The sequence below is a fragment of the Leptopilina heterotoma genome, unplaced genomic scaffold, assembly GCF_015476425.1.
Source record: "Leptopilina heterotoma isolate Lh14 unplaced genomic scaffold, ASM1547642v1 Lhet_166, whole genome shotgun sequence".
Classification (NCBI taxonomy): domain Eukaryota; kingdom Metazoa; phylum Arthropoda; class Insecta; order Hymenoptera; family Figitidae; genus Leptopilina; species Leptopilina heterotoma.
The window spans coordinates 1602917-1630149 of NW_025110882.1; the positions used below are offsets into that span (position 1 = coordinate 1602917).

Here is a 27233-nt window from a genome sequence, read left to right on the forward strand (position 1 = left end):
CAGCGCATTTCCCTCTATTCCCTCTATTTCATATCTGATTAGAATCTAAGACATTTTATTGAGAAGAGGACGATTTACATTGCATGTAAATCATTTGACACAATCATTCAATAAAATAAAAACTTAAATCCTCAACTTTTTATTGAAAATCTTGGGAGAGGAAAAAGTTTCTTTTCATTTCTTTATCGTTCAGTTCAGCTGACGTAGTTGACCATTTGCAAGAATTTTTTTAAGACTTTTCGCATCCAATAATTCATAGCAGTATGACACTGTACTAACTGAAGCAGACGGTGGAAACGTAAATCGATGTGATTCCAGAAGAGGGCTGCTTTATGACCAACCGAGATGAGTATACGTGATCAGACTCGATTTGGCCCCTGGCGATGCCTGGCGAGGCGGTTTCTCTTAAAACTTTTTCATTCTCCTATTTCTCTTTGTAAAGCAGTCACATTTTAGTGTTTGCCTCCACAGTGTGTGCGCTGAGAAAAATAGTTGCAAGTTTTGATTCTTCAATCACACTTCTGTGCGAGAAACTGAACCGCGAATTGTGGCGCGTACGGCGATCGATCTACCAGAGATAACCTGTCTCTGCCGCTCTGCGTATTTTCAGGCATTGTCGGCAAACAATGAAACGGTTACGGGACGCGTTAACAGCGACCATTGTCTCGTTGTACGTTGTAGTGACGCGGAGCAAAACTTACTACCGGTTCTGCTCAGTTGCAACTATTAAGCGGACTGCACCTGCTTCATCTTCAATATCTTGAATATCTTCGCGAGTCGAAATTTGAACAAAAGGGTTATTCATCAATATTGCGTGCGATAGTAATGAACGAGATTGATTGCAGGGCCTGAGCGGATGGTGGATGGCGGGAAAAGTGGGATAAACTGTTCAAGATTTGTAGACCGATTTTGAAACGGTTTGAAACTGTGCACCACTAACGCTATAGGTATGTATATGAATGGATAGCCGTTATTGGGAAACAGTTGGCAACTGGATGGGGTAGGAAGCGAAATATATTGGCGTCGCTGTAATGTGAGTCTCCTGGCCCCGATCTGTCACACAAATCACTCGCTCCAGGTCTCCGCCATGACACCCGCTCCCTTCGGTGTTCGGTACAACCACGGCGTTGTCGTGCATCACAACTGCCTGTATATACTGGCTTTTAAATGCCCGTAACATATTGTCGTTGCAATGAACGACATGTTGTCACTTACAAAATTGCTCGCATAAACTTTCAAAACTCAGTGTCTGCTCTTTAATTAAAACCATGTCTTCATACATAATACAGCTACCTACTTTTGTCTCTGTCGGCTATTTTTTTTAAATGTTGCTTAGCGATCACGATCACATGCATAGAGTCGCGTTCATCTTAAAGAAGGAGAAACTACAGATATCTGATTCAGTTTTGCAGCAGCTCAAAATGTACCAATTCCGAACGACACCTGCTACTCTTTTTGCTATGCTGTCATTTAGCTCGTTCGAGTTGGTCTTAGCAAGAAAAAAAATTATGAAATAAACTATTCTGTTTAAAATTTGTCCTTATTTTTATAACACATAATTATTACATACCAACTTACTAAGAGAAACTCTTATTTTGTTTCAGATACTCAGAGAGAATAGCTGAGTTCTTAAGCCAAGAATTCGATATCTCGTTGTCCTAGGCTATGATTGTCCAAACGCAATTCTTGTCTAAAATGTAAAATATCAAGAATTGTGTGGGGACATCAGCGCTCAAGGCATAAATCTCCAAAATTACTGACAACAACATTCCGCCAACTACTTTTGAAATGAAGAAACAAAAGAAATTTATTTGCATTGTTCCTCGTGTATCACTAAATTTAATAAAGTTATTAGTACCTTCTACAATTAGTCCCCTAAAATATAATTCTTCTTCACTGATGGGTTAAAGATTTATCGAAATTTATTTTCTTGTCAAGCTTACACGATTCTATGAGAGGATAAAAGGTAAGAATATCCACAGAGATACGGAAACGGATATGATACGAGGAGAACTGGTATGGCATAGTTTACACAACGATAAAAATTCACATAAAAGAGCTATAAACTTGAGACTCGTCGCACTGAGAGGTTATATATGACTTTATAGTTAACGGAAAAGAGAATAAGATAGAAAGATCAGTTAACTTATAAAAATTTTAGGTGAAAAGTCACAACTTTTAGTTTGCTTTTAAATTAAATGAGATAAAACTTGAGTATTTATTTAGAACAAAACTGTGCATCATTTACCTTGTCATCATATAGTGATCTAAATTGATGATCGAAATCACTCATTTGTATACCTAAACTATTAAATCTAGTAATAGTAATAGATATTCCTCAGATTTACAATGAAAGCAATTAAAACTGGTAGGCGATAATTACTTTTTTGTTTTTATTATTTTTTATTTCTAAGAGTTTTATTTTAAACTTTTTATTGCAACACTATAAAAGTCTCAGAATCTATAATAAGACTATATAGGTTTTCATTTCATTTTCATCGAATATACTCAAAATAAGCATTAAGCACAAGAGAAATTTTGTTTGACAAATTCATTTTTTTGCTCCATATTTATTAAGGTAATTATTTTTACATCATCAGTAGAAAAACAACCAAAATCTAATAAAGGAACTTGAAGATAACTTTTGGTGTCATTTTTCTCTCGTTTTCAATACTCTGAGAAATTGTAAAAAAGGTTAAACAATTTGTGACATGGAAACAGCTCGGCATCTTATGTAGGGAAAATGAAAAAAGTTTTTCCTATTCCAGAAAAATAAGCGTGAAACGCTAAAATGATCGATACTGCATCAGAAGGGAGTATAAAGGTTTTTCCTACGACTCGAAATCAATTAGATAAATTTTACAGAAACTAAAAAAGTTTAAACAAATAATTTTTAAAGACTATTTTCTTGTCACTTTATGTAAAGAATAAGTTTAAATTTTGTCAGTAAAAATTAAAAACAGTTCGCATTTTTAATACAAAGTAAATTTTCATTCAAGAAACTGTTAAATATTATTCTATATAGAGATAAAATCCTTGTAGCATCTCTTAACTGACATTATTTAATCAATAAATTTGAAATAATTGAAAAAACAAAAAAGCGAAATAATTGATAATTGTAAAATGCAGAAGCTAAAGATATTTTTAGTCGTGCCAAATAGGTTATTTTAAATAAAAAGTTATACATTTTATTTATATGTAAATACAAGAGATTCTTGTAAAGTAAACCTACAATGGACCAAAAAACATGATGTTGCCTAACTCAACTATATGCTATGGCTCATAAAACTTGACGTTTTATGCTGATGGCCAGCGTCTTCAATTATTGTGAAAAACTAATAAAAAAAGATAAAAAAAGAATGAAAATAAGGTTGTAATCTTAAAGACAAAAATGAAGAAGGAAACAAAGTAAAATTAATAATAGGTTTGCCGTTAAAAGTTGAAAAGACGCATTAGCGTAAAACAGTTTTTGCATAATAGGTAAAACTTTTGGCCAATGCACCTAGCCCCATGATTTCCTGGTCTTTATTATTTTATATTTCGTGTCTCGCGGGCCGCGAGATAACAAAAATTATACCCACGTTTCAAAGTGAAACAACCGTTAGTGCGACGGAAAACTTTAATTCGGTGGGAAAGGAAGAGGCGATTTCATCTCAATGTAAAATTTTGTCTTTCCTCTACTTTAGTAGAGAATATTATGAATATTACGCAAGAAAAAAAGTTAATTGTTATTATTTTCAATTCTTTACGTTATTTTATAGTATGCAATAGATTTTAAAGATATAATATTATAATATTTTATAATAATTTATTCCAACAACTAACATTTTAAACCTTTAAAGTATCAATTGTGTGTACATGTATAATACACACTAAAAAAAAAGTTTTACTTTCAGCCTCTTTTTGAGGCTGAATTTATGATGTAAACGGAGTCAGCCCCGTTAAACAAGGACAGACTTATGTGAAATACATGGGCTGAATTTAAGGTGTAAACGGAGTCAGACTTTTTTTTCCTGTGTAGTTATAAAATTATATATGAATTTAAACGAAATAAAAATTTTGTCAATAAAAAATTGTTAAATGTCAAAAATATGATCTTTGTGAAATTTATATCCTCTTTTCAAGGAGGGCTGTAGTTCAAATATCCGATAGGATTATATTTGTTGAGCTTAATATATAAAAATATTTCAATCGATTGTAGAGAAAACTATATATATATGTACAACATTATCAAAACATTGACAAAAATAACTTTTATAAATTTTCCAAAATTAAGCAACAGTTTGAATTCTCTTTTTCGCTAATATTTTATATATGTCGTAAAGAAAATTTATAGATATTTTATACTATCAAAATTTTTAAATTGCGTCAAGTTTTGAATACGCCATTAATTGACTTTCTTATACGAAATAGTTGCATCAATTGCAAAAAAAAAAACAGTAGACACTTATGAGAGTAAGGTTTTTTGTAATTAATTATTTTTAACTCTTAAGAGTTCAATTCTCATTCAAGTGCTTTTATTATTTTATAAAAATATTAAAATATTAGATTCAACTTGATCAGTGGAAAATAATAAATCTTAAACCAATAAACTTTTACATACATAAAATAATATATCATCGAAAATTTAGTTGTACTATTTCTTGAAAAAATAATAATTGTTCATTTTCTATTTTACCTAAACTAAACTATATTAATATTTTGACTTCTATATTTCACTAAACGATAAAATTTGAAATGTCGATAAATGAAAGTTTTTGAAAATGATGGAAACCTATATACTATGGATCAGTTTATCCTGATACAAGTTTTGTTTTTAAGCGTAGAAGATTCATTTGCCAAGATTTATTTAATTATAAAATAAGTGTTAACCTCCATGCAGCGTCGATATGAAAAGAATAGTGTCATTCTGTTGAAGCTTATATTCAGCTTGGCCCTGAAAAATAATATAACATCTCAACTACATCTAGGGTGTGCCTAACAACCACTTTAAAATTAATAGATAGATTGATAATGTTTTACATTTTAACAATTGATAATTTATCTTACCAATAATTCCCAATCAGCATCATTTACTAGAACTAAAATTCCTGGCCTTCTGTAAGTTAATTATTTACATAGACTATTAATCTGATGCTGTTAAATGTGAGCATTTCAACTATGTAAATTTCTTTATTATACTGATATTCACTTATTATTTAAAAAAAAAACCCTACATTTTTAAAGGAATTGAGATTAAGTATTTATTGTCACTATTGGTGAATCGTTAATTAATCGACGAAAAATGCGTGAAATTTGTGGTAACTGGCTGTAAGAATAAGCCGCGCTTTTTATCACAAAATCTGTGACACGCGCACTACATCTAACAATAATAAAGCAGCCATCAAAGCAACACCCTCTTTTCCAATCGACAAACTCGACTCTTTTATGCATACATATAGCAAGATTGTAATATCTGCTCAAATTTCTTTAAATCCATGATTTTGTGTCAGTACTAAATTAAAAATAATTTTTCATTTGGTTCCAATTATATGCTATTTTTTTAAACTTTAAATTCAAATATTTTCATCTATAATGTTTGTCGGTAAATATCGGTAATGTTTCTTTTACTCCAACTTATTGTATTATATGTATAATATAAATAGATTAAATAATAAACTTTTTGTCAAACTTACACTGTATCGTCTTGCATAAATAATTCTGTTCTTTCCTTCAAGAGGTTATCTCTGATCCATGTTAGCAAAAGTTTTAAAGTCCCTTTACATGTCAAACAATTAGAATGTCATACAATTTTTAATTAAAATGTAGAAGAATAATGATACTTACATTCAGAACCAGGTAAGTCTATTACATATTTCTTTTTATCAAATAAGAATTCAGCACCGCCTCTGAAATATTTTCAACAAATCAATTTTTTATTATCAACAAGGAATTTCATTTATAAATGAATAAATGAATATAATTGTTCGATGAATTATTATTACTAATGTTTTTACCCAAACTCAAGATTCAGTCGAAGATTTTCATTATTTGAACACATATCTTTTAAATATTTTATTTTATTGAATAAATGTGAATCCAGTGACTGACAAAATCAGAAAAACATGTCATTCGTTATTTATTTCTACACACCACCTGCACACTTACTTGTTGTAGTTGACATTGTTGATATTGTTGTACAGGTTAAACCATGGTTAAACAATTAATGAAGATTTAACCATAAAGGTTCCTTCGTTTCGTGCTACGTGTTGCGCCTGAACTAATGGTGCGATCACAGCTCGACTGCTTGCGCAGGCAGCCGCGTTGTGAACGCTCCATAAGGGCTAATGCAAAATGAAATAATGAATACGAATACGTGAATGAGCACAAGAAAGAATAGGACATAGACAGTTTCTGTCTATATTACTATATTATGTAAAGAACCGCTTCAGACACCATGTGAGTGAGAAAGATGAAAACATATCTCTATCTTTATCAGTTTCATGATTCCTGCTTCCACCAACGCTTTCAGGCTGTGTTTATATGCTTGCGTTTTAACGGTTTTAACGAACGTTTTTGCGTTTTCATATACTTCTGTCCTTGTTGTTATACTTATTGCTCAAGCGTAAAGGTGCAGTCACATGGCATCGTGAAACGGAAAATATTTAGCCAATTAGAATGATTTCCATTGAATCGGAAGTTCCTAGTGGCATGAAACGTCACCTTTAAGGTGATTCCAGAATAATACACCCAAAACATGAAACTTTCAAGTGAAATTATTGTTTTATAATACATATGACAAAACTATCATTAAAACATGATTTAAATAAAGATTGTTTCCACTACCGTTTTATTCTAGAATGTATGCAGACCACAGCTTCAAAAAATCGATGAAACTACACGTCGCGTCCATTGTAGAAACAACCTAATGCCGGCCGCTATACGTATACTTATAACTTATGCACATGTAATAAAAGTTGACAAAAAATAAATTATTTCTATGATAATATTGAAAGTAATTAATTGAAATTATTTTAAAATTATATAATTTAATACCAAAAATGCTTCTTGCTTAAAGTTTAAGCAATAAAATATGTAGAATTTCTAAAACGGCAAATGAAATTGATTGTGCTCATCGTGCTCATAATTCCGCTTAAGCGGAACACCGGAATTGGAATTGCACAATGGCTGAAATGGTTTATATGTCGAGTGCGGAGAATAGCGCGCGATCGGTATTTTCAGTAATTTAATATTTTTATTCATTGTGTTTTTTTTCACGAATTTATATGTTTTTCATCATTCTCGTAGATTCTTTAATAAGTGATCTAAAATAATTAAGGAAATCATTATGTCTGAAACAAATGAAATAGTGGAGAAGCCTCCATCAGAGATACCACTGCCAAAGCCATTAGGTGAGGAAAATGATGTTACTGATGTCTCTGTAAATGAAGCAAAAAGAGACTCTGACATTTCAATGTTGGAAGATGAGGAAATGCCAACTTACAGTACCATTTCTAATTCCACAAAGCCTAATAATTCAACTACAAATTACAATCAAAGAATGAATGATGTTCCTATGGAAAAAAGTCGCTCTCAAAGTCCAGAACCAAGTGAAGACCAGGACAACGACGATAACGAAAGTATATACGTCGTTTCATCTACAGCAGATACCGAGCGCAATTTCGATGATATTGATGAAGAAGAAGGAGATTATGATTCAGAAGGTATAGAAACTTTAAGTAAATTATAATTTATATTTAAACATAATAATTTTATTGTAAAAGTGTGCTCAATAGTCTCTTTCATTTTTATAACCTTTATTCAGCAGTTTCTTTAAACAAACTTTTTTTCTTTTTTTAATTAGTAAAGTTAAATTTTATGTAATAACGAATGATTTACAGAAATTAATGACGACGATGATGATGATGAGGAAGATGAGGATGATGATGAAGACGATGAGGACGAGGATGACCGTGGAGGGTATAATAGAGAGTGTTTCGATAGAGATTCAGATGATTTTGAACAAGACCGATTCGAAAGAGCTTCTGATGATTTTGTACTTCGCCATAAAAACAATTTGAAACAATATTACAAAGAGAGGAGTTTATCTTTGCAAGATTTAACAGCAACAGATGCTCGTTATAGTCGAAGGCAAAATTTTTCCCGTCATCCTTACTATGAAGATCAGCCTATATTCAAACCAAATGTCTACAGTTCTTATGCATTAAATTCTAAACCGTACCAAGTAATTGATAAGTACGAAAACAGTGAGAGCAAAGTCAAGCGCTACATTCAAAATATGAAAGAGCAGGGAAGAGTTTATAATGTTCAAAGTCAAGCTAAAGTTAAAGGTAAATATAATTAATTACTTTTACTAATTTTTAATATTTTTTAAACATTATTACTTTAATGTTGAGTTTTTAATTTTTTTAGATTTCAAGGAAGATAATTGCAAACAAGCTGCAGGTGGAAAACAAATTAAAGAATATGCTAAAAACGTTATACAAAAATTAGAACAGGATGAACTGGACGAAAACAAAGTTCCAAAGTATGCTACATTAAAGGCTGTGGAAAATGTTGAGAAACGTGAATCTCTAAAATTACCCTCAAAGGGAATCTCCACTGATATGCATATTCCTATGGAAGTAGAACATTCTCACATCAAGAAGCAAAGTAATAATTATAAGAAAATTAATGGAATTATTGATTTCGATGAAGAATCGGAAATTACTTGTACTCCAATCATAAAAGAAGATGAAGTATCCGCACGTCAAACAAATGAGCAACTTAATGGCAATGAACTTTCGAAAAATGTTATAAATCTCAGAACATTGAGTTATGAAGAGTACATGCGAGGAACTTCTCAAGTAGACGAAGAAAATGATGTTTACGTTGAAGATTGTGGCAGAGGTCGTGAGGAACGTGATGATGAAGAAGATAGTGGTAACAATGATGAAGAAGAGGATGATGATGACGCAGAAGTAAAATCAAATGAAATTTGTCTGATATCACCCGAGAAAACTTCATGTGATACAATTGTTTCAAAGCAGAGTTGTGTTAATACCTCCGATTCAATAAAAATAAAAAGTATTAAATCTAATTTCCACGATGAAATTAGCGTGTACAAAGATAAAAATCACATTAAAATGATTAATCAAGCAACTGAAACAATTAAAGTAGATAATTCTGAGTTTAAAAAATTACAAGTAACCCTCACTGAAAGAAACACACAATTTGAGAGTTTAAAAGTTGCGTATCAGAAAACATTACAGGAAAATCTTGCTATGAGACAAGAACTCGATAGTTTAAAGAAAATGTTAAAAAAGTACGAAGAATACCAGAATCGCGAAACAAAATCTGCATCCATTCAAACAGAAAGATTTGAAAATTTAGATTCACAAAATCTTAATGAGATGGAAAAAAAGGATAAAAATCTTTCGTCAACTGCTACCTCTGCAGCCAGTTCGATTCAACAGTGGACAGAAAGTGGATTCAGTCCTTCAATTTCTATTGCACCGCCCGATGTAAGAAAAGCTGTGAATTCTGATGACAGCACTGTTTTTGAAAAAACCTCCAAGCAACCACCACACACTCTTTCGCAAGCTTTTATTACTTCGTCTCGAATTCTTCGAACGCTTTCAAATATAACTCAGAAGAAATGGAATGCCGATAGTTCATTCACACAAGATCAAGCAGCAGCAGCATTTTCCGAAGGTCCATCGTCTTCTGGCACTCCACTAAATTCCAAGAAACGTAAAGCTGCTGAAATGCTTGGAGCTCCCACTATTGAACAGCCGTTTAAAATACCTCACACTTCCATATCCGCACGAAAGAAAATAAACCAAGATTCCAGTAACGAAACGTCTCAAATGAACGGATTATCTTCTCAAAATGAAAATTATTCAGAGAATAGAAAGAACGGCGACGGAGCAGAGAAGGAGGAGGAAGTTGAAGGGGAAGAAGATCCGGCGAAAAAAGATTTAGGAGATAATTTAAAGTACTACGTTTATCAGGACGAGGAAAACAGTAAGGAGCGTAGTTTTCTCATTCAAGCAGAAGAGACTGGAAAAATTCCGAGCAAAGGAATTGTACGAGAATGCGGACCGTACCTTTTAGGGAATTTAGAAGTTAGAATGACTGAAGTAAATGGAACGATCAACATCTGGGGCAAAGAGGTACACATTCAATTTATAATTAACACTACTTGAAAGTAATTCAATTTCTTAAATATATTTTACTGTTTTCAGATTAATGTAGATTCTACGGAAGAGGAATTCAATTCGTCTGGAAAATCAGCAGATCTAAAGTCAAGCTTTTGCTGGCAAAAGACTCCGCAAACAAATTCATTAAATAACAGTTACATCACATCTACTTCTTTTAACAAGAAGTTAAAACCGCAATCGCATTTCAATGATTCAAACGTTTCCAAGTATTCTTATTTCTCTGATAATAGCACTCCAAAGTACTCTGCAGAAATGAACAATCAATCATATTGTAGAAGAAGTTCGCTGATCGCCGATGACAACTGTGGTTCTCGCCCTCATCGATTATCCTGGTCAGGATGTAAGCATTTAATGGAGGAACAAAAACATGCCTACCATTCTGGCCACTCTGATCTGGATTGTGGACGATGTAATTGCATCAACAGTGTAAAGAGATGCGACTGCCATTCCTACAACAGAGTGCAAGGGTGCTCTGAGAATTATCGGAGACATTCCTTCTCTGGTGACTCGAATAAGTTTCCAATGGAGAATCAGTGCTTAAATCATTCAAGTCACTGTTCGAAAACTGAAAGCGAAGATGCTTTCAAACATAAAACGGGTCACTGTCAATCCTCTTATGACAAAGGGGAGGATTTCCATCATCTTTCAAGACAGTGTCATTCATCTAAAGAATTGTCACATTCCTGTAATGCTAAAAATATTGCCTTGCATTCCGAATGCAGAGATCATCCCTCAAGTGGCTGCTGTCAGGATCGAAATTTCACCAATCAAAATGAAGATCATTTTAATTCTACGCGACAGTCGCTTGAACAAATGGAGGTAATTGCTTTTTTTTTGTAATTACATTTTACTTAAAACTATAAATTAAATTTTTCATAACTATAAAACGTGAAGATAACGATAACGATAATGATCGATTTCTTCATGTTTTATAATAATTAAAGATGACCGAGTGATAAAATCATTTATAATTCAATTATTATTTACAAAAATAATTAACTAAAATTCTTCTTTAAATTGATTATTTTTAATAATTTTCGAAAAAGTTCTTTGACAGTTTTCAAATCCATTTGTTTACAATATTCCATTTTACGAAATTTCAATTATTCGTAAATTCTTCAATTAACTAAATATTAGAAAATAAAAACTTAAAATAATATTTAAAAAATTCAATTATACTTTTTCAAAAACATTAACTTCAAAATTCAATTGTGCCTAAAAATTCATATTGCTTTTAATATTCAATTATTATTATCTGAAATTTTAACTGAAATTAATTTTTAAATCAATTCTTATTAGAAAATTCAATTCCCATAAAGAATCGTTATCAACAAATTTTCAAATAATTGAATTCTATCAACGAATTTTAATAAAATTTTTAAGAATAATTACATTTTTCGAGAAATTTGATTAAAATTGTATTAATAATTGAAATTTTGCGATCAGTTTTATTATTTGTGAAAATAATTGTTGAATTATTAAGAAGAATTTTATTACATACTTTTAAAGAATATTTAATTTACTCTTGAAAATAATTAAATTTTTGCAATAATTTGTAACTTTTACAAAATTAAATTTTTTTTCGACTTTTTAACTAAACATCTTCTATAAATGCATTATTATTAATAATTTTTGAAAAAGTTCTTTAAGAATTTTCAAATTCATTTGTTTACAATTCAATTTTACAAAATTTCAATTATTCGTAATTCTTCAATTAAATTTATATTAGAAATTAAAAACTTTAAATAATTTCAAAAAAAGGTTCTCAAAAAAAAAATTAATTCGACAGAATTGTTAGTTAAAAATATGAAAAATAAATTTTCAAAGATTTTAATCCGAAATCTTTTCAGAATTCAATTATTTCCAAAAATTTACGCTCTAATGCTTTTAAAATTCCATTATAATCTAAAATTTTAACTGAATAAATAACTGAATTCTTTTGACGAATTTGAATAAAATTTTTAAGAATTTTTTCGAGAATTTTATTAAATTTGATGATGAAAATAGTAGATATTGAAAATTATTGAATTGTGGAAAATTTTTGAAAATAATTAAATTTCTGCGATTATTTGTAATTTCTCTAAAATTATCCAAACTATATCGTACAATTTACGACCTTTTCATCCAGACATTGTAGAAATTGGAATTTGAATCCAATAAACTGTTATTTACCTTTATTTAATGTTGAATTATTTTTTAGGCTCAAAAAAGAAGACTCAGTGGTAAAAAAGTGCGAACTCTTTTAATGGATTTATTGAAGGGATGTGGAGACTGTCGAACTCCAAATCCTGCGAATATCAGTAAACCAAACATTGCTGGTCGAGATTGTAAACCAGAGATTATCGTGACTCCCTGTTCACCACGAGCTTCCTACTCAAGCCAGAATCAGTCGATGGAAAAGTAAGTTCCTAAATATTCAAGACTGCCTAAAAGACATTTCCGTTAATTTCGAGTAATTTCGGGGTCTATCTTTTTTAAGAAACAGGTGTTGCGACACTTGCTCTCGACGAACTGAAGTGACTGCCGAAATTGAAGCCCAATTAGAATTTTTTCGTATTGAAATGGAAAGAGTTCGCTCGCGTTCCGATGCCCTACTGGATAAGCTCAACATGCTGAAGTCCGCAGATAATAATTAAATTCAATTTTTTGTTGCGCGCATTTTTTTATGTATATAAAAGGCTTTCATTTTTTTATGCAAATTATTATAAAAGTAAATTTAATTTCTTTTAGTTCTATTCGTTTATCGCAATTATATGTAGTAAGTAATGGTGAATTTATTAATAAAGCGTACACATGTATGTATTCTACTTTGAAGAGTACTTTGTTATGTGTGTATTTAAAAAAATAATTCGTACAAATTTGCTAAAGACACTGGAATTTGAAAATTTCATAGTGAACTAAAATTTTATAACTCTTTGTTATAATGTGCAACTAGAGTGACTTTTTCTTTGAAAATAAATTAATTTTGAAAATATTAATAATTGCAATCGCAGGAATCGAACCCTTGACCAGTAGTTTGTGGTTCGCCAGGCGAGAATGTGACTGGAGCCGCCTCTCCTTGGCCTTGTGCACTAAAGATATTACTATAAGAAGTTTTCAAGTAATTTACGTGGCCCTGCAACGACGTAATGCGTCCCTGAGCATGTTTAAAGGCTTCATTCAAGTTATTGATTTGACCCTGCATCTTCTGTCTGATCTGTTTACAGGAGAATATTAGAAAACTAATTAATATAATTACAGAATCAACAACTGTGTACCTCGTCTCTGTCCTTCTGTGCAGCTCTTGCTGTTGCTCGACATTGGGCAAGTTGTCTTTCCATTTCCGATATTTGGTTTTGCATCGTTTTTCTCATCATTTCACTTCTTTCTTTAGTTCTCGACACTTGCCTTGCTGAATCTTCTCTTACCTAATTGAATATTAAATAAAAACATACAATTTTGTTAGTTTTTGCAAGTAAAACTATTATGTATTTTAGAAAAATTAATTACCTGTTCCAGTAAAGATGTTAATTGAGCGACTTCGTGTAATTTTTCATCAATACACTTTTTAAGTTGAGTTTCCTGTTCTTCAAATCTAACTAAAGAATTTTTGAGACGATCATTTTCTGTTCTTAATTCGCTATTTTTCTTTTCCAATTCGTCACATTTTCCTGACCCTTCACCACAATCTCCCTAGAAAAAAAAAATAGTTGACAAATATTAATTTAAAGAATTTTTATTTTAATCTTGTATTTTTTATTCTTACTTGTAGAGTAATATTTTCACTGCGAAGTATGTCCATCTCCTTCTGAATGCTTTCTATTTTATCTTTGTAATCAAAAATTTCTCTAGACAAATCATCACAATGTCTCTCGGATATTTGACGCAATTGCTGAGATTCTTGCAGTTTCAATTGAGTTTGCTTTAGAATGTCAGGCAAGGGCGCTAATTCAGCAAGTTTGTCTTGAAACTGATTCTAGAAATATATTATTTCATGGCATATGTATTTTTTTAAAATATTTGATTTTTTAATGTCAATACCTTAACGCGTCCGATTTCTAAAGTTACATTTTCATTCATTCTAACGTTATCCAATTCCATAAGGTCAAGTTGATGTCTCTGCTCTTCAACTTTTTGCTGAGCCTAAAGATTATTTAATATGTAATCGCATACTGCAATCGCATTGACTCAAAAGTATGAAATTGTCAAACAAACCATTAGATATTTATTTCGATAATCTTCAAGTTGAGCAGATTGATCTTGCGTTAAAGATCGTAATTCGTCAAGTTCATCTTGAGCATCTCTGAATCTCTGTTTCGCCACTATGAGCGCCTGTTCTTGTTCAATCATTTGCTCTTTATTACCTGCATTCAAAAACTTGTATTATTTTTAATAATGCAAAAATTTACGAGAAAATTAACGCTATTTTCATGTCGTGCATACCGCTCAGTTTGTTTTTTTCAATTTCTAGAACCTTTAACCTTTCTTGCAAGTCAATCAATTTATTTTCTGTTTTAGCTTTTTCTTCTTTTATGTCTCGGGTCTCTTGTTTCATTTTTTCTGCATCCGAACGAAGACAAGAGACTTCACAAAGTTTACTTTTGTAATCGTCTTGGAGACGAGCGTATTGTTCCTTTAAGTCGCGTAACTGCTGTTGATTGCATTGACTCACACTCTTTGTCGACAATAAATAATCTCATTATTAATTATTATAAACATGTGCTCTAACTTTGAAAATGGAAAAAACTTACTGGGACACTATTAAGACTGCAACCTTGGTTTACATCTTGTGAAAGATTCATCTACAGGGAAAAAGTGATCGATAGCAAAGTAGAAAAAAATATAATTATGTCTTGTTGAATTTAATAGTTACTTTAGTAGGCAAAAGTGTATTTGCACCATTTTGAAGGCTCGGCGCACAGGGCGCACAGGGAGCACAAGTATTTAGTGATTGGAAAGCTTTAGAAATTGGTTCGGCAGCAGTTGGATTGCAAGAACATGGGACACAAGGACCTGCACATTTGAAGAGTTTTCGTTGCTGATCCAATTGATTTCTTTCACGCTGGACATTTATTAGCTCCATTTGCATTGTACGAACTTCACTTTCTATATTGCCCAGTTGCTCTTCCTGAAACAAAAGTTTCATCCGATTTCAAGTTTTATTTTTTCATTAAACATTTTAAAAAGCAGCAAAACCTACTAAATTCTTTGTGTTTTGTCCATAAATGTTACTCAATTCAGCAGGACACGTTCCTCTGGACAAAGGCCTTGGTGAGGCAGAAGCCTTTGTATCGCAGGGAGAGAGACAAGACATGTTTCCTCTTAATATGTTGTTTTCCAAATGTTCATCTACACCGCCTCCAGAAAGTCTTGATGCACCTTTGACACAAAGCATAGTATTCTTTACGAATAGCACTTCAAGTGATAGTGATAAATATTAATAAAAAAAAGATTTTTCTCACCAGTCAAGCAGTCTCCAACATGATCTTCGAGACAAAATCTGCAGTAACAGGCTCTGTCATTCAGTTGGGTTATACTATTGTAAGGGTTTTCTGGTAAACCTGCTGTCAACAAGGGCGACGACACACTACCTCCAGGACAAGAGTAGCAGCAGGATGGTGTAGCAATTTTGTCATTCAGACAGATCAGTTGACGACTCAGTTCACTATTCTCTTTGACGATTATTCGCATTTCAGCTTGCAGACCACATACTTTGCGTTGCAGAATGTCTACAGCATTGTCTTTCTCCAAAATAGCCTCCTCCAATTTATACCTTCAAACAAATTTTCCACTATCTTCTAATTATTCTTTAAAATTTCATTTACAAATTACACATTAATTTCATTTAACCAAATTTTTTAAAAATGAATATTTCAATTTCAATATTTTAATATTTTCGAAAATACTATTTGAGATTTGCACACTTGAGAAATTACGTGATAAAGTACAAGAAATTATTTTTTCCTCTTAATTATATTGATATTTTAAAAAAACAAAGTACCTAAATAAATACAAAAAAATGTCAAAAGTCTTATCATAACAACATATTTGAGTGATTTACAATCTTCAAATGTTTTTTACGATACTCGATTGTCATATTTTAGTACTTATTAAATTATATTGGAATAATAAAAAAAAGTACTGGTAACAAAGTATTTTCAAGTTAAAAATTTATGATTGATAATAAATACTTTCTCTAATGTGAAAAAGCAACATACTTTCCACCTTCGAGCTTGGCATTTTCTTTGACCAATTTTTCTTGCATAATTAAGGATTCGCTTAACTTCCCAGTGAGATTCTCCAAATGTGTTGTCCCCGGTCTTTTGCACTGACTATCTGCGACTACTATCTTTGGAATACAGTCCTCGGTATTGCCACAAATAATAACCCTCGGTAATCTAATTAAAATCATATCGTTTAATTATTTTTTTACAGGCAAAACTATTTATCACTCTGAATTAAAATATACTTGTCTTCCGGATACTCTGTTTTCGGTACATCGAATTCATTAACTTCTAACATATCTACGAATTTCTCTTCTTCAGGCTAAATAATTTCATAATTTATGTTCATTATGTATCATTTTTTATTTTCTGGTTAAAAATTAATGAAATTTGATTGAATTTACTTCTTTGTTATGGGGATAAGGTAGCATTTCGAACATTTTTGCAAATGTGTAACTGGATGGATCACTGAGGCCTATTATTCTTTGGACTTTCCTTGTCATTTCGTCAAGTTGAGCTAATTTCGTATTAATATTGTCCTGCTTCTCCGATAACAAGAGTGTATCTTCTTGAGACAAGTCAGATTTCTGTCGAAAACAATGTAGCAATGTAATATGTTTCTTTAAATGTTCGATGAATTTGAAACTTACATTGATAAGCTCAAGCATTTCTTTTTTTAATTGTTCTATTTCTTCTTCGATAGTAACGCAATTCTCGTATGCACCATTCATCTCGTTCAGGACTGCTGAGTCAGTAAATGGAATAGCACTCATAATTGAATCTCGATTCTGCCCGGGTTTTATAGGAATCCCTTTTACAATAATAGAAAAGAATATTTTTTATTTCTAAAAGTGGAGTAATAGTTTTTAATACTTGAAAATAGCCAATTTTCAAACTAGAATATTTTAACAGTACCTTCACCCAAGTTTTGAGGCATAGCATGTTCTGGTGCTAGTATCTTGAGCTCTATTAAATCTTCATTCTCATTTTTTTCCAACTCCATTGCCTCTGACAATTTCTCCACAGAGTTTTCATTCATTGTTTTCGGAGCTTCTTCTATTCCTTCAAAATTTTCAACATTTTCTGTCAATTCTTCAGGTATGTCAACAGATTGTTCTTTACTTTCCATTTTTCTGAAAATTCTCAATTTTTATATTCATTCTTAGTTCTTACACAAAAACATAACATTTTTTTACTTACTTCAACGAGTTTGAGGTGAATACGAAAGAATTTTCACTGGATTTTAAAGAGTAACTTGCATCATTCTCTAGTACTTCTGCATAGACTTTTATTTTTCTCACACTCTCATTTAAAGCATCCAAGTGATTCGACTGTTTAATTCAAATGATTGATAATTTAAATTTTAGATTACGTTTGTCCTAAAAATTCAGAGCATGTTTATTATAATTTTTGAATGATAGTTATACCTCAGGAATAATATTTGGTTCGAATTCAGAAGTTATGCAATTATTCAAAAATAAAGGACGTAAACTTGAACAGTCAAATGACAAGTTAATAAATTTCTCTGTCGTTGGATAATTGTTTAATAGAGATGATTGTATTTCTGGTAAAGTTAATGGCTTTCTCAAGTCGAAGAGAGATTCTAAAGAATCAAAATCATCATTTTTTAAAGTAATATTTTTTTTCTGCTTTGAAATTTTTCCTTCTCCCTGTAAACGATGCCGCTTCAATTCACATTGACTTTTACTTTTTGTAAATAAAGATTGATTGCGTAGAGATCTCTGGGAATTCTCTAATAAATAAGAGTGAATCTTAGCAAAAGGTCTTCGTTTCTGCAATCCAAATTTTATTATTACTAAATTATTAAACGTAAAATCTTTATTTATTTGTTTTTAATATTAATCATAATTTTAAATAAGAAATAAAACAAAAATTTTAATAAAACGTCACTATTTCTTTGAATTAAGACGAATAAATATTAGGGATCTTTATTAAAATTGTCATTACTTCCATAAAGAATTTTACCTTCATATTTTACCTTCTAAAGAAGTCTGTGTTTAATATTATTTTTACAAATTTTATTCAAATTTGTTCCTTAGCCAGAATTCCAAGTTATAAATTATGTTGAAAATTTGTGTATAATTGTTATTTTTTATTATATTTTTATATAAATTGTCGAAAGCATATATTCAAACTTAAAAATATGGTAAAAATTATTTGGATTTACGGAAGATTAAATACAAACATGAATTGAGAGTGACATTAACAAGTGACTGTGTGAGAAAAACGAAAATTTACCATTTTTTAAAATAGGTATTTATTAATTATTTACCTAATTTGAAAATATATTTTTGCATAGTAAGTTATAGTTAGAATTTGTATAATAATATAAGAAACAGCAATTTTATAATTTATACTTATTTATTATTTATATGTTCATAATTATTATATTTATTAACGTAATTTATTATAGTTTTCATAAATATTCTCATAAAGGTATAATCACACCTTTGCATCTGTACACTTGTGTGTAAAAGGTGTAAAAGCACCTTTAAGAAGAATAGTTGACAAATGCAAAAGAAAATGACAGAAATTATGTCCTTTTCTTTCCCGTATCCGTATTCATTCTGCTTTGGCCTTTAGGTTGAGTCAGGATATATTTGTCTATTGTGTACTCAACTTTAGCATCAATCAGATGTTACATTTACTTGCTCATTGTGGACACAACCTTAGCCCTGTGTTTACGTTGAGCAATGAGCGTAACAAGGATAGAAATACGTCTGTATTTCTCTATCTCATTATTCAACACAAACGCAACTATCGAAGAATATAAACACCGCCTGAAGGTAAAAAATAAATTCGCCAACTTTTTAAACCTCAAAAGAAAGAAAGAACGATACATTTATTATTTATAAAATAATAAAAATAAATACAAATTTTAATATTATATAGTTTAGCATTATGTGTATGTACATAGAGCAGGAAGTTCTAACAAACTTTATTATTCTTCAATCTGGAGATATTATATCCGCAGCAACTCATTCACATGTTCCGTTTGGACAATACAAAACTTTTCAGCAACAACAAATTGGTAAGTTTACTTAATTTCAAATAGTTAAGAATAATTGTCAGCTGAAAAATTAATGTTAACAACTGCATAAGTTATCTTTAAAAGTACTTTATTTTTATTTAATGGCCCAGAACTGAATTTCGTTTGCATAATATTTACTTTAATTAAATATTGTCGACACTTATAATTATTTAAATTAAATATTTGTTGATTTTCATTTTAGACGCAACTATTTTATTTTACATTTAATAATCACTAAAACTTGTCTTCGTCTCTATCAAATTTTTTTCAAGAAAATGATAACTGTTATAATATAGTTTAATACAAAATTTTTAGGATTTTCATTAAAAGAAAAGTAATTGTATATTTTTTTAATGAATGTTTTATTATTTTCTTGTATAACTTCTAAGTAAATTATAATTTTTGATCATTTTCTTTGGACCAACATTAACGAGTGTCACCTTTTTGGAAAACATTATCGCAGTTATGTAATAAATACCTTTAAACATACCTAAAAATATTTAGATATATTCATTATTTCAGAAATAATGTTAATTCGATTATTTTCTTTTTTTTAAGGCTTATTTTATTAAACTTTAGAGCCTTAAAGAGAAAAATTTTAATGAATATATTTTTGAAAAAATAAACAATTTTTTGTTGTTACAAAAAAATATTGTTCACGCAACTTGTATTAGTAGTGTATAAATTTACACATAAATGAAAAGAAATTAAATGGGCAGAGTACTTGTACAACCTGTTAAATAAGAGATAACTTGAATAGTCAAGTTTTAAAACATAATTCAATAAAATTATATTTACACATTTTTCTGAATCCCAAAAATAAAGCAATAAAAATAATAAAATATATTATGGGAAAATAATTAGTTTTGTAAATTGCACTGACGCATATCCGAGAATAGAATAAAATTTCATGACACTGGCCCTGAATGGTTCAACGTTCTTATAGTTTTACCTGAAAAATAACTTAATTCCTAAATTAACCTCTTGCTCATAAGAGTTGATTTCTCTGCCATTTCGGAATCCCTCATTAAAAATGAAAAATGTTTAATAGAGTCTCAGCATGTATTGGCGAATATAGTTATAGTAAGTATGTGTATGTAAACTTTTTTACTAAATATTTTTCTTTAAAACTTACTTGAAAAAATATTGTTTTAACTTTGGAATGCAAAAACATTACTGCAATTTTATTCTTTTTTAAAATTTTTTCCCTAATTCAATTCAAATCAAGTTTTTTTTATTTAAAAAGAAAATATAATTTTAGAGGGTGATTTTTATTAAATAAAATAAGATTCATATGACGTATTTAAATTGGTATTTTTATTTCAACTTTTTTCAAGTATATACATAAATAGACTAGTTTTACGATTTCCGACAAATAACATTTTCGATTCGCTGAAAGTGCTAATTGATAAATTATATAATATTACAACACAATAATTAAACTAGTTGAAATTAATTCCAATACTTAATTATTATTTATTTATTTATTTATTATAAGTGTGTGCGCAATTTTTTTTTGACAATTAATAATGAAGAAATGAGTCGATAATAGATTTTTGTCTATACGAATATTTCCTAATTTCATTTATTTAATATATTATTTATATTTAAATATAGTAGTAAAATATAAAGTCTTGAAGAAGAACGAAAAATGATATGTGTACATTGAACGCATTTTGAATTGACACTTTCACCGATTTTACATATAAACCTAGTCAGTTCTAATTCAGAATAATATAATAAGGTTATTATACATATAAGCTTAATTTAATTTAACTTACATTCATATCGTTTTAGTATCGCTTGTTTTTTTAATTTAGCTTCTTATTTATAAATAAGAAAAAATAGATACAACAGATTTCAATAAAACCATATACGCATACTTGTATTTTGAAATTTAAGTTTAATATTTTTTTTAAACGAAGTTCTCATTATAAAGAGATAAATTGTAATCAATTAAATAGGTATATGACTTTGATTTAAAAGAACAATATCGTAATAAAAAAGCGATTGTTTTAGAGACATTCATTTCTATTGCTTATACATCCCATTGATGAACATTTACATTTATGTTCAAAATAGTTATTTTCGTAACAAGGGCGCAAAATAGGTGATTGCGACGATGGCGAAATGAAGGGACCGAGGGGACACAATTTCGCGCCCGAGGCGAAGCCGAGGGAGCGAAAGTGTCCCCGAGGTCCCGAAATTTCGCCAAAGTCGTAATCACCTTTGCGCCCATGATGCGAACATAATTTTTTGTCCTAACTGCATGGAAAGTATGGCATTGAGGGCACGCACGATTAAACTCTCATATTAGTTAAAAATTAAGCTCTATATAAATATTATATCGAATGAAGTCTCTAATGATAGAAGTTTTAAAATAGAAATAAAAAACAATGTATTCTGGAAACATAGTATTTATTTAGAACGTAGTAATTAATAATTGAACAAAACTGAAACAGGAACTTTTAAAATTGACAATATTTTGATAAACGAAATGGAAACAAAACCAAATATCTCATTATTTTTTTTAGAGAAAAAAAAAATTGCAAATTTTTATAGACAAAATAAAACAAGTTGAAAATGTTTGCAGTTTTATAGTCAACATAAAAAGAAAGTCGAAAATGTCGCATTTTAATGAAGAAAATCAAATAATTAACAAGCGGGCGGTAAAGTATTTTCCGCCCGCTCGGAGGTAGGGGAAGCGGGCGGAAAATACTTTACCGCCCGCTGACGTCATACAAGCGGGCGCAAAATACTTTTCCGCCCGCTTCCTCCACTCCCGGGCGTAATGTGTTATTTTGCGCCCGCCTTAAGTGCCCGAAATGACATACTTTTCGTGCAGGTAGGACAAAAATTACTTTTAATTTGTTTTATTCTATTGTACATTTAATATTTCTTTTCAATTTAACTAAAGTAAACAATGTCAACATTGACGATTAAAAATTTTACCTAGTAATTAATTGCCAATCAAGTACTTGTTACACAAAGTATTTTCTTAGATAAAAAAATGATTAAAATACATTTTTTTAATAGTAATTTTCCTATTATTATTACCTATAGATATTATTTTCATGTAATGTATAAATTGAAATTAAATTGACACACTCAGTTGATTAGAATTAAATTTTCTCAATTGCATCGTAGATAGCAATTGTACAGTCGAACCTGACGTTAAGCAAATTCAATAGGTAACAAGGCCGTTTTCTCGCTTTTATGATCTTATTTATAAGTAGTAACTAAAAGTTGCTTCGCTTACTGAATTTAATTGTTTCATTTATTAAAAACAACTGTGTATGAAGCAGAATCTCATTTAGAAGTTATAGAGCTAAATATTTTTATGTATGTAAAAATGACGAGATTACACTTTTCCTTATATATTAGTTGTCATGCAGCTTATACAGATTCGACTGCGATTAATCAAATCTTATTATCACCCTATGCAAATAAACTTTTTAATAATTACATTATTTTATGTCCTTCCTCGTTTTAAAACCCTAAAAAGTAAATTAGCGAACACTACGCACTCTATACTACACACAGTAAAACCACAAGTCTTGTGCATTTCTATAATGAAAATTTTTCTATTTCACATATTCACATATTCTGATGTGTAGAGTTCAATATCAAAATCAACCAATTTGCCTGATTTTCATTAACAAGCAACTCATTTATATTGTATACTTATATGTATAATATGCAGTCGGGGTCCATACTTTAATAATAAAATATTCAAACATGAATTTGTATTTCTATAAATTTGTTTCTTATTGATAATCAGAAAATATATGTGAATGAATTTATAAATCAATGTTTTCATTTCGGAATAATTTAATAGAAAATAAAATGTTCTTTCATTGAAAACACGTTTAGCGACTTGAATAAAAAATTGATAAATTTCAGTTGAAATATACATATTATATGCGATCATGGAAATTTACAGCAGTTAATACCGGTGAAAGTGCAAAGCAAATATTACATCGATGTGCCATTTATCCATAGGCATACGTATAGTCTTTGGGATAAAACTAATTCACAATGTGACGTTCTCTACTTGCTATAATATAGTAACAATAATCATTATGTATATCGCTACTCGAGAATGCAAGTGTTTCATCTCCAAAAATGGACACTAAAAAAATGCAATGTGCAGGTCATTTTTAAAAAGATACAACTCATACAATACGCATATATTTGCTGTGTATGTAAGCATATATAAGATTTTGTTTTACCCGCTAAAATTTATCAATAATATAATACTTTAAAAAGTCGAATAATTGCATTATTGCATAATTTTTGTACAAGATGATTTTAAAAAACACATTTCTTACTTTAAATGGGAAGCATTTAAGAATTATTGGTACTTGCAAATTCGTAAAACGATACCTACAGCAACATCTACGTATTTTTAAAGTTATCTTTATCAATAGATATGTATAAGGGTAACCTCTGCAATACGTGACACAACTCGTATGTATAACATTATTTGGACGTTTTCATGTAAGGCTTATAAAAAACAATTTTCTTTTAAGTGACGAATCATTAATATTTTAATTCAATCGAATTACATACAACTTAATCTAGAAGAATTTAGAGTTTTCATTTCAAACATGCTATAAATAATAATATTTGCTTTTAAATTTTTTTAAAACAATTCAAAATTCCAGCTAAACATATTTAAAATGTTCAATGACATCGCTCAGGAAAATCTTATTTCATTAAATAAAAAGTTATCTATATTAGTCAAATCAAAGAATATTTTCCACATCAAATTTTAAAACAACTAAATAAATCTTTCAAGTTTTTTCTGAAGAAATTATCTTTTGAAATATAACTTTGCCCTGAGTAATGATACACACTTTACTTAACAACTTTTTTAAGCATAAAAAAAAATTGAGGAAATTTTACTAAAGAAGACTATACGTAATTAATAGTTAAACTATAGACAAAAATTTATATATATTGCACACACAGAACAACTAATAAGTACAATAAACAAAAGTTAATAAAATTAATCCAAGTAAAAAATTCATCATCTTCATGCTAATATCACAGTTGGAAGACAGATCAGGTGCGTACAATCAATAAAATAATATTATTGATATGTAATGAAATTTCAAATTCAATTCATGAAAAAGCAAGCCTAAACAACAATTTCTTGATTTTTACTTTCACTTGACAAATTTTTCAACAAAAAGTTGAAGTTTTTAAGGATATGGGAAGCTAGAAATATCTACATTTTTTCAAAAACTAAATTACTGTCTGGTTTACCCTAGCTATTTACTTTTCAAAATAAAAGTATGAATTTCAAGTTTTCCTTTTTCATTGAAATTACTCCCACACATATTTTTTTTAAGAGAAAGTAACTTGAAAAAATTAAGTAAAATTTGAATTAGTATAATTTTTACTAATTCAATCAGTACAACTAATGATTTAGTTATTTATTGCAACTTATTGGTCCAAACAGTGAAGAAAAACCGCAACATTGCCCCTCAAAATTAATTGATAAATTAATAGATTTAACTATGAATGTCATATTCTTATACAACTGATTGAATTAGTAATCTTTATTTTACTAACTATCAATTACTATCCAATTCTGCTTATAGTAATTAATTAGTAAAATTTTACTAATTAAAATTTAGAGAGCATGAATTGATTTTTACTTTCAATATAAACATAATAACGTGTTTGTGTTTTACTGATGGTTTGCTTGAAATATTAAGACGGCTTAACAGCTCTAAAATATCACGTATAGCATTCGGTTTTTAGAGTACTCTGCAAAGTTCACCCTTCTTGTAAGTATAATGTGCAATGTATATATCCAGAAAAATACTCCTACATGAAAATTAATGTATACTAAGTTTTGTATATGTATACAATAATATATAATTGTATTGTACATGCGCTAAATTATAGTTGTGTTTCTATTATGTAGTGGACCAGCCACCATGGATGTGAACAATGTATAGTACAACAGTTTTTGTCAACTTGAAATCATCTTTCATGTTCATTATTGCGAATAATGATAACTAAATCATCAAAACTATAAGTAGTTAAATTGCATGAGTATTGTTTGCATATAATATTAAAATAGAAGAATAGCAAAAATAACTAATCTTTCAAGAGTTTGAATAAAGAGCTTGAGTGATTTTTAAAAGATTCTTGATATAGATGTGTGTATTGCCAATGTATGTAGAAGTAAAACTAATTTAAGAAATCTATTGGACAAATACAAGTACCTATATCATGATGAGTTATGCTGTAAATTATTTTTGAATAATTGACTAAAAAAGAGAATAGCAATTTTGAGTGAAACATGACGCGCAATAAGTTAATTCAATGTTGTAAAGACATTTCGTTGAACTGCAGTACCTATAACATCACACATCTACACTAGCAATAACGTTTCATACAAATCATACTTTATTCTAACGACAAGAACAATGGGCAGCACATAGCGATTGACACCAACGCGATTCGACCGCGATCTCCTTAAGATCACTGATTGTGAGTCAGTCGAAAATGCTGCGTTGGTGTGTAAGTACAGCATATACACACTTACATGTTACCTATAAAAATATGCGAATCAAATTTAGGCAATTTTTAAATATTTCACTTAATTACTTCGCATGTTGTTTGGGTAAGTGTCGTTTCATGTGGAGCGCGAGGTGATCACTTCGTGCAAACGATCGTTCGCACACAGCACATTTAAAAGGTTTTGCTCCGGTATGTTTTCGATAATGGCGCGTTAATTCGTCACTTCGTGCAAAACGCCACTCGCACTCGGGCCACTGACACTGGTATGGCTTCTCTCCTGAAAGTAGAAAATTATTTATTTATTACATTTTCAGACTTGATTCTAATGTACCTAAGAATGGAGTGATTTTTATGCCTATCGTTATTTTATTTGAGAGAAAAGAAAAAAGTTACCACTATTAAGATATAGTTTTAAACTAAAAAATGTATAGAATTAGTAATTCAAATAGAAGATATTTCAATTCATGGTTCACATGGTTTCCAACTCCAACACGTATATGTATTTTGAATAGACGCCACAGTGGATACGAATAGAACTTGCGCGATTATGTAATGCCCCTTAAAAGCCAATAAAAAAAGAATCGTGATCCTTTCCAGTCGCTAACCTTCTAGTAGCGAATGCATAGTGATCTTTCACGAATATAAGTATACGCGGAGCACAGGCGTGCGACTCTAACCGAACGTTGCACTTTAAGGTCAAGACATATTAGAGAAGAGAGGAAAAGCGAAAAATAATTTTACCATATGTATTATATCTGTTGTATAAAAGAAAAGCCAACAATTTCTTTTACATCGCCATCGCTGCAATGAAAAGGAAATTTATACTTGACGGTGGAAGCAATACATTGTTTTAGTTATATAACAATTTTGTTTATAAACAAGAGTTTAGGATTGATACTTGGAAAAAATATAGTTAAGGTCTCGTTTATGAATCGATTTTTAACAAATGCAAAAAAATTGTAATATTCGAAACTTATTTGTGTTGGGTGCTTTCGGTAAAGATGTCCTTTATTCAATAGTATATTTTTCTCAGTAATCCAGTTTGTAAATGTTACTCCCTTTCAGTGAACGTTCTTACTTTCATCTTCTGATTTACACCGCGCTATACATTCATATCGGATTTTCTGGCATACGTTAACCCGCGGCGCGAAATGTCACTTGCGACCTGGGGATATAGAAACTCAACTCAACTCAACATCTATTATGGGTAAGCGAGAGAAAAACCAAACGCTCTAT

At 30.0% G+C, this 27233-nt stretch overlaps 5 protein-coding genes across 5 annotated transcripts in view; 1 reads left to right on the forward strand and 4 right to left on the reverse strand.

The window, feature by feature from the left end:
* The window catches only part of LOC122499232 (phytanoyl-CoA dioxygenase domain-containing protein 1 homolog), a 55678-nt gene extending 49820 nt beyond the window's left edge, over window positions 1-5858 (reverse strand). The window contains exons 1-2 of the mRNA XM_043607433.1: window positions 5827-5858; window positions 5676-5757 (exon numbers count right to left, since the gene is read on the reverse strand). The gene's annotated coding sequence lies outside the window, so the exon portion shown is untranslated. The remainder of the gene's footprint in view (window positions 1-5675; window positions 5758-5826) is intronic.
* On the reverse strand, window positions 4531-6177 carry LOC122499233 (ubiquitin-related modifier 1). Its single transcript, XM_043607434.1, has 5 exons — window positions 5997-6177; window positions 5827-5888; window positions 5676-5757; window positions 5050-5098; window positions 4531-4936 (listed from the first exon to the last, which is right to left on the reverse strand). The coding sequence occupies exons 1-5, from the start codon at window positions 6038-6040 to the stop codon at window positions 4868-4870; spliced, it is 306 nt and encodes a 101-aa protein (XP_043463369.1). The 5' UTR covers window positions 6041-6177; the 3' UTR covers window positions 4531-4867.
* Window positions 6178-6962: 785 nt separating this feature from the next.
* LOC122499104 (probable serine/threonine-protein kinase kinX) lies at window positions 6963-13009 on the forward strand. Its single transcript, XM_043607191.1, has 7 exons — window positions 6963-7211; window positions 7288-7703; window positions 7881-8330; window positions 8413-10154; window positions 10227-11021; window positions 12403-12602; window positions 12682-13009. The coding sequence occupies exons 2-7, from the start codon at window positions 7328-7330 to the stop codon at window positions 12836-12838; spliced, it is 3720 nt and encodes a 1239-aa protein (XP_043463126.1). The 5' UTR covers window positions 6963-7211; window positions 7288-7327; the 3' UTR covers window positions 12839-13009.
* Window positions 13010-13170: 161 nt separating this feature from the next.
* LOC122499217 (thyroid receptor-interacting protein 11) lies at window positions 13171-18446 on the reverse strand. The gene is made up of 19 exons (XM_043607402.1): window positions 18392-18446; window positions 17833-18198; window positions 17606-17736; window positions 17321-17538; window positions 17056-17216; window positions 16810-16992; window positions 16651-16727; window positions 16400-16579; window positions 15644-15954; window positions 15382-15560; window positions 15031-15309; window positions 14933-14983; window positions 14625-14856; window positions 14397-14545; window positions 14223-14324; window positions 13948-14157; window positions 13692-13874; window positions 13460-13609; window positions 13171-13398 (listed from the first exon to the last, which is right to left on the reverse strand). The coding sequence occupies exons 1-19, from the start codon at window positions 18395-18397 to the stop codon at window positions 13177-13179; spliced, it is 3390 nt and encodes a 1129-aa protein (XP_043463337.1). The 5' UTR covers window positions 18398-18446; the 3' UTR covers window positions 13171-13176.
* A 3866-nt stretch (window positions 18447-22312) lies between these two features.
* Window positions 22313-27233, reverse strand: part of LOC122499105 (Kruppel-like factor 18) — a 32408-nt gene continuing 27487 nt past the window's right edge. Inside the window, exon 4 of the mRNA XM_043607192.1 lies at window positions 22313-26274. Within this exon, the coding sequence (XP_043463127.1) occupies window positions 26081-26274 (194 nt within the window). The 3' untranslated portion in view covers window positions 22313-26080. The remainder of the gene's footprint in view (window positions 26275-27233) is intronic.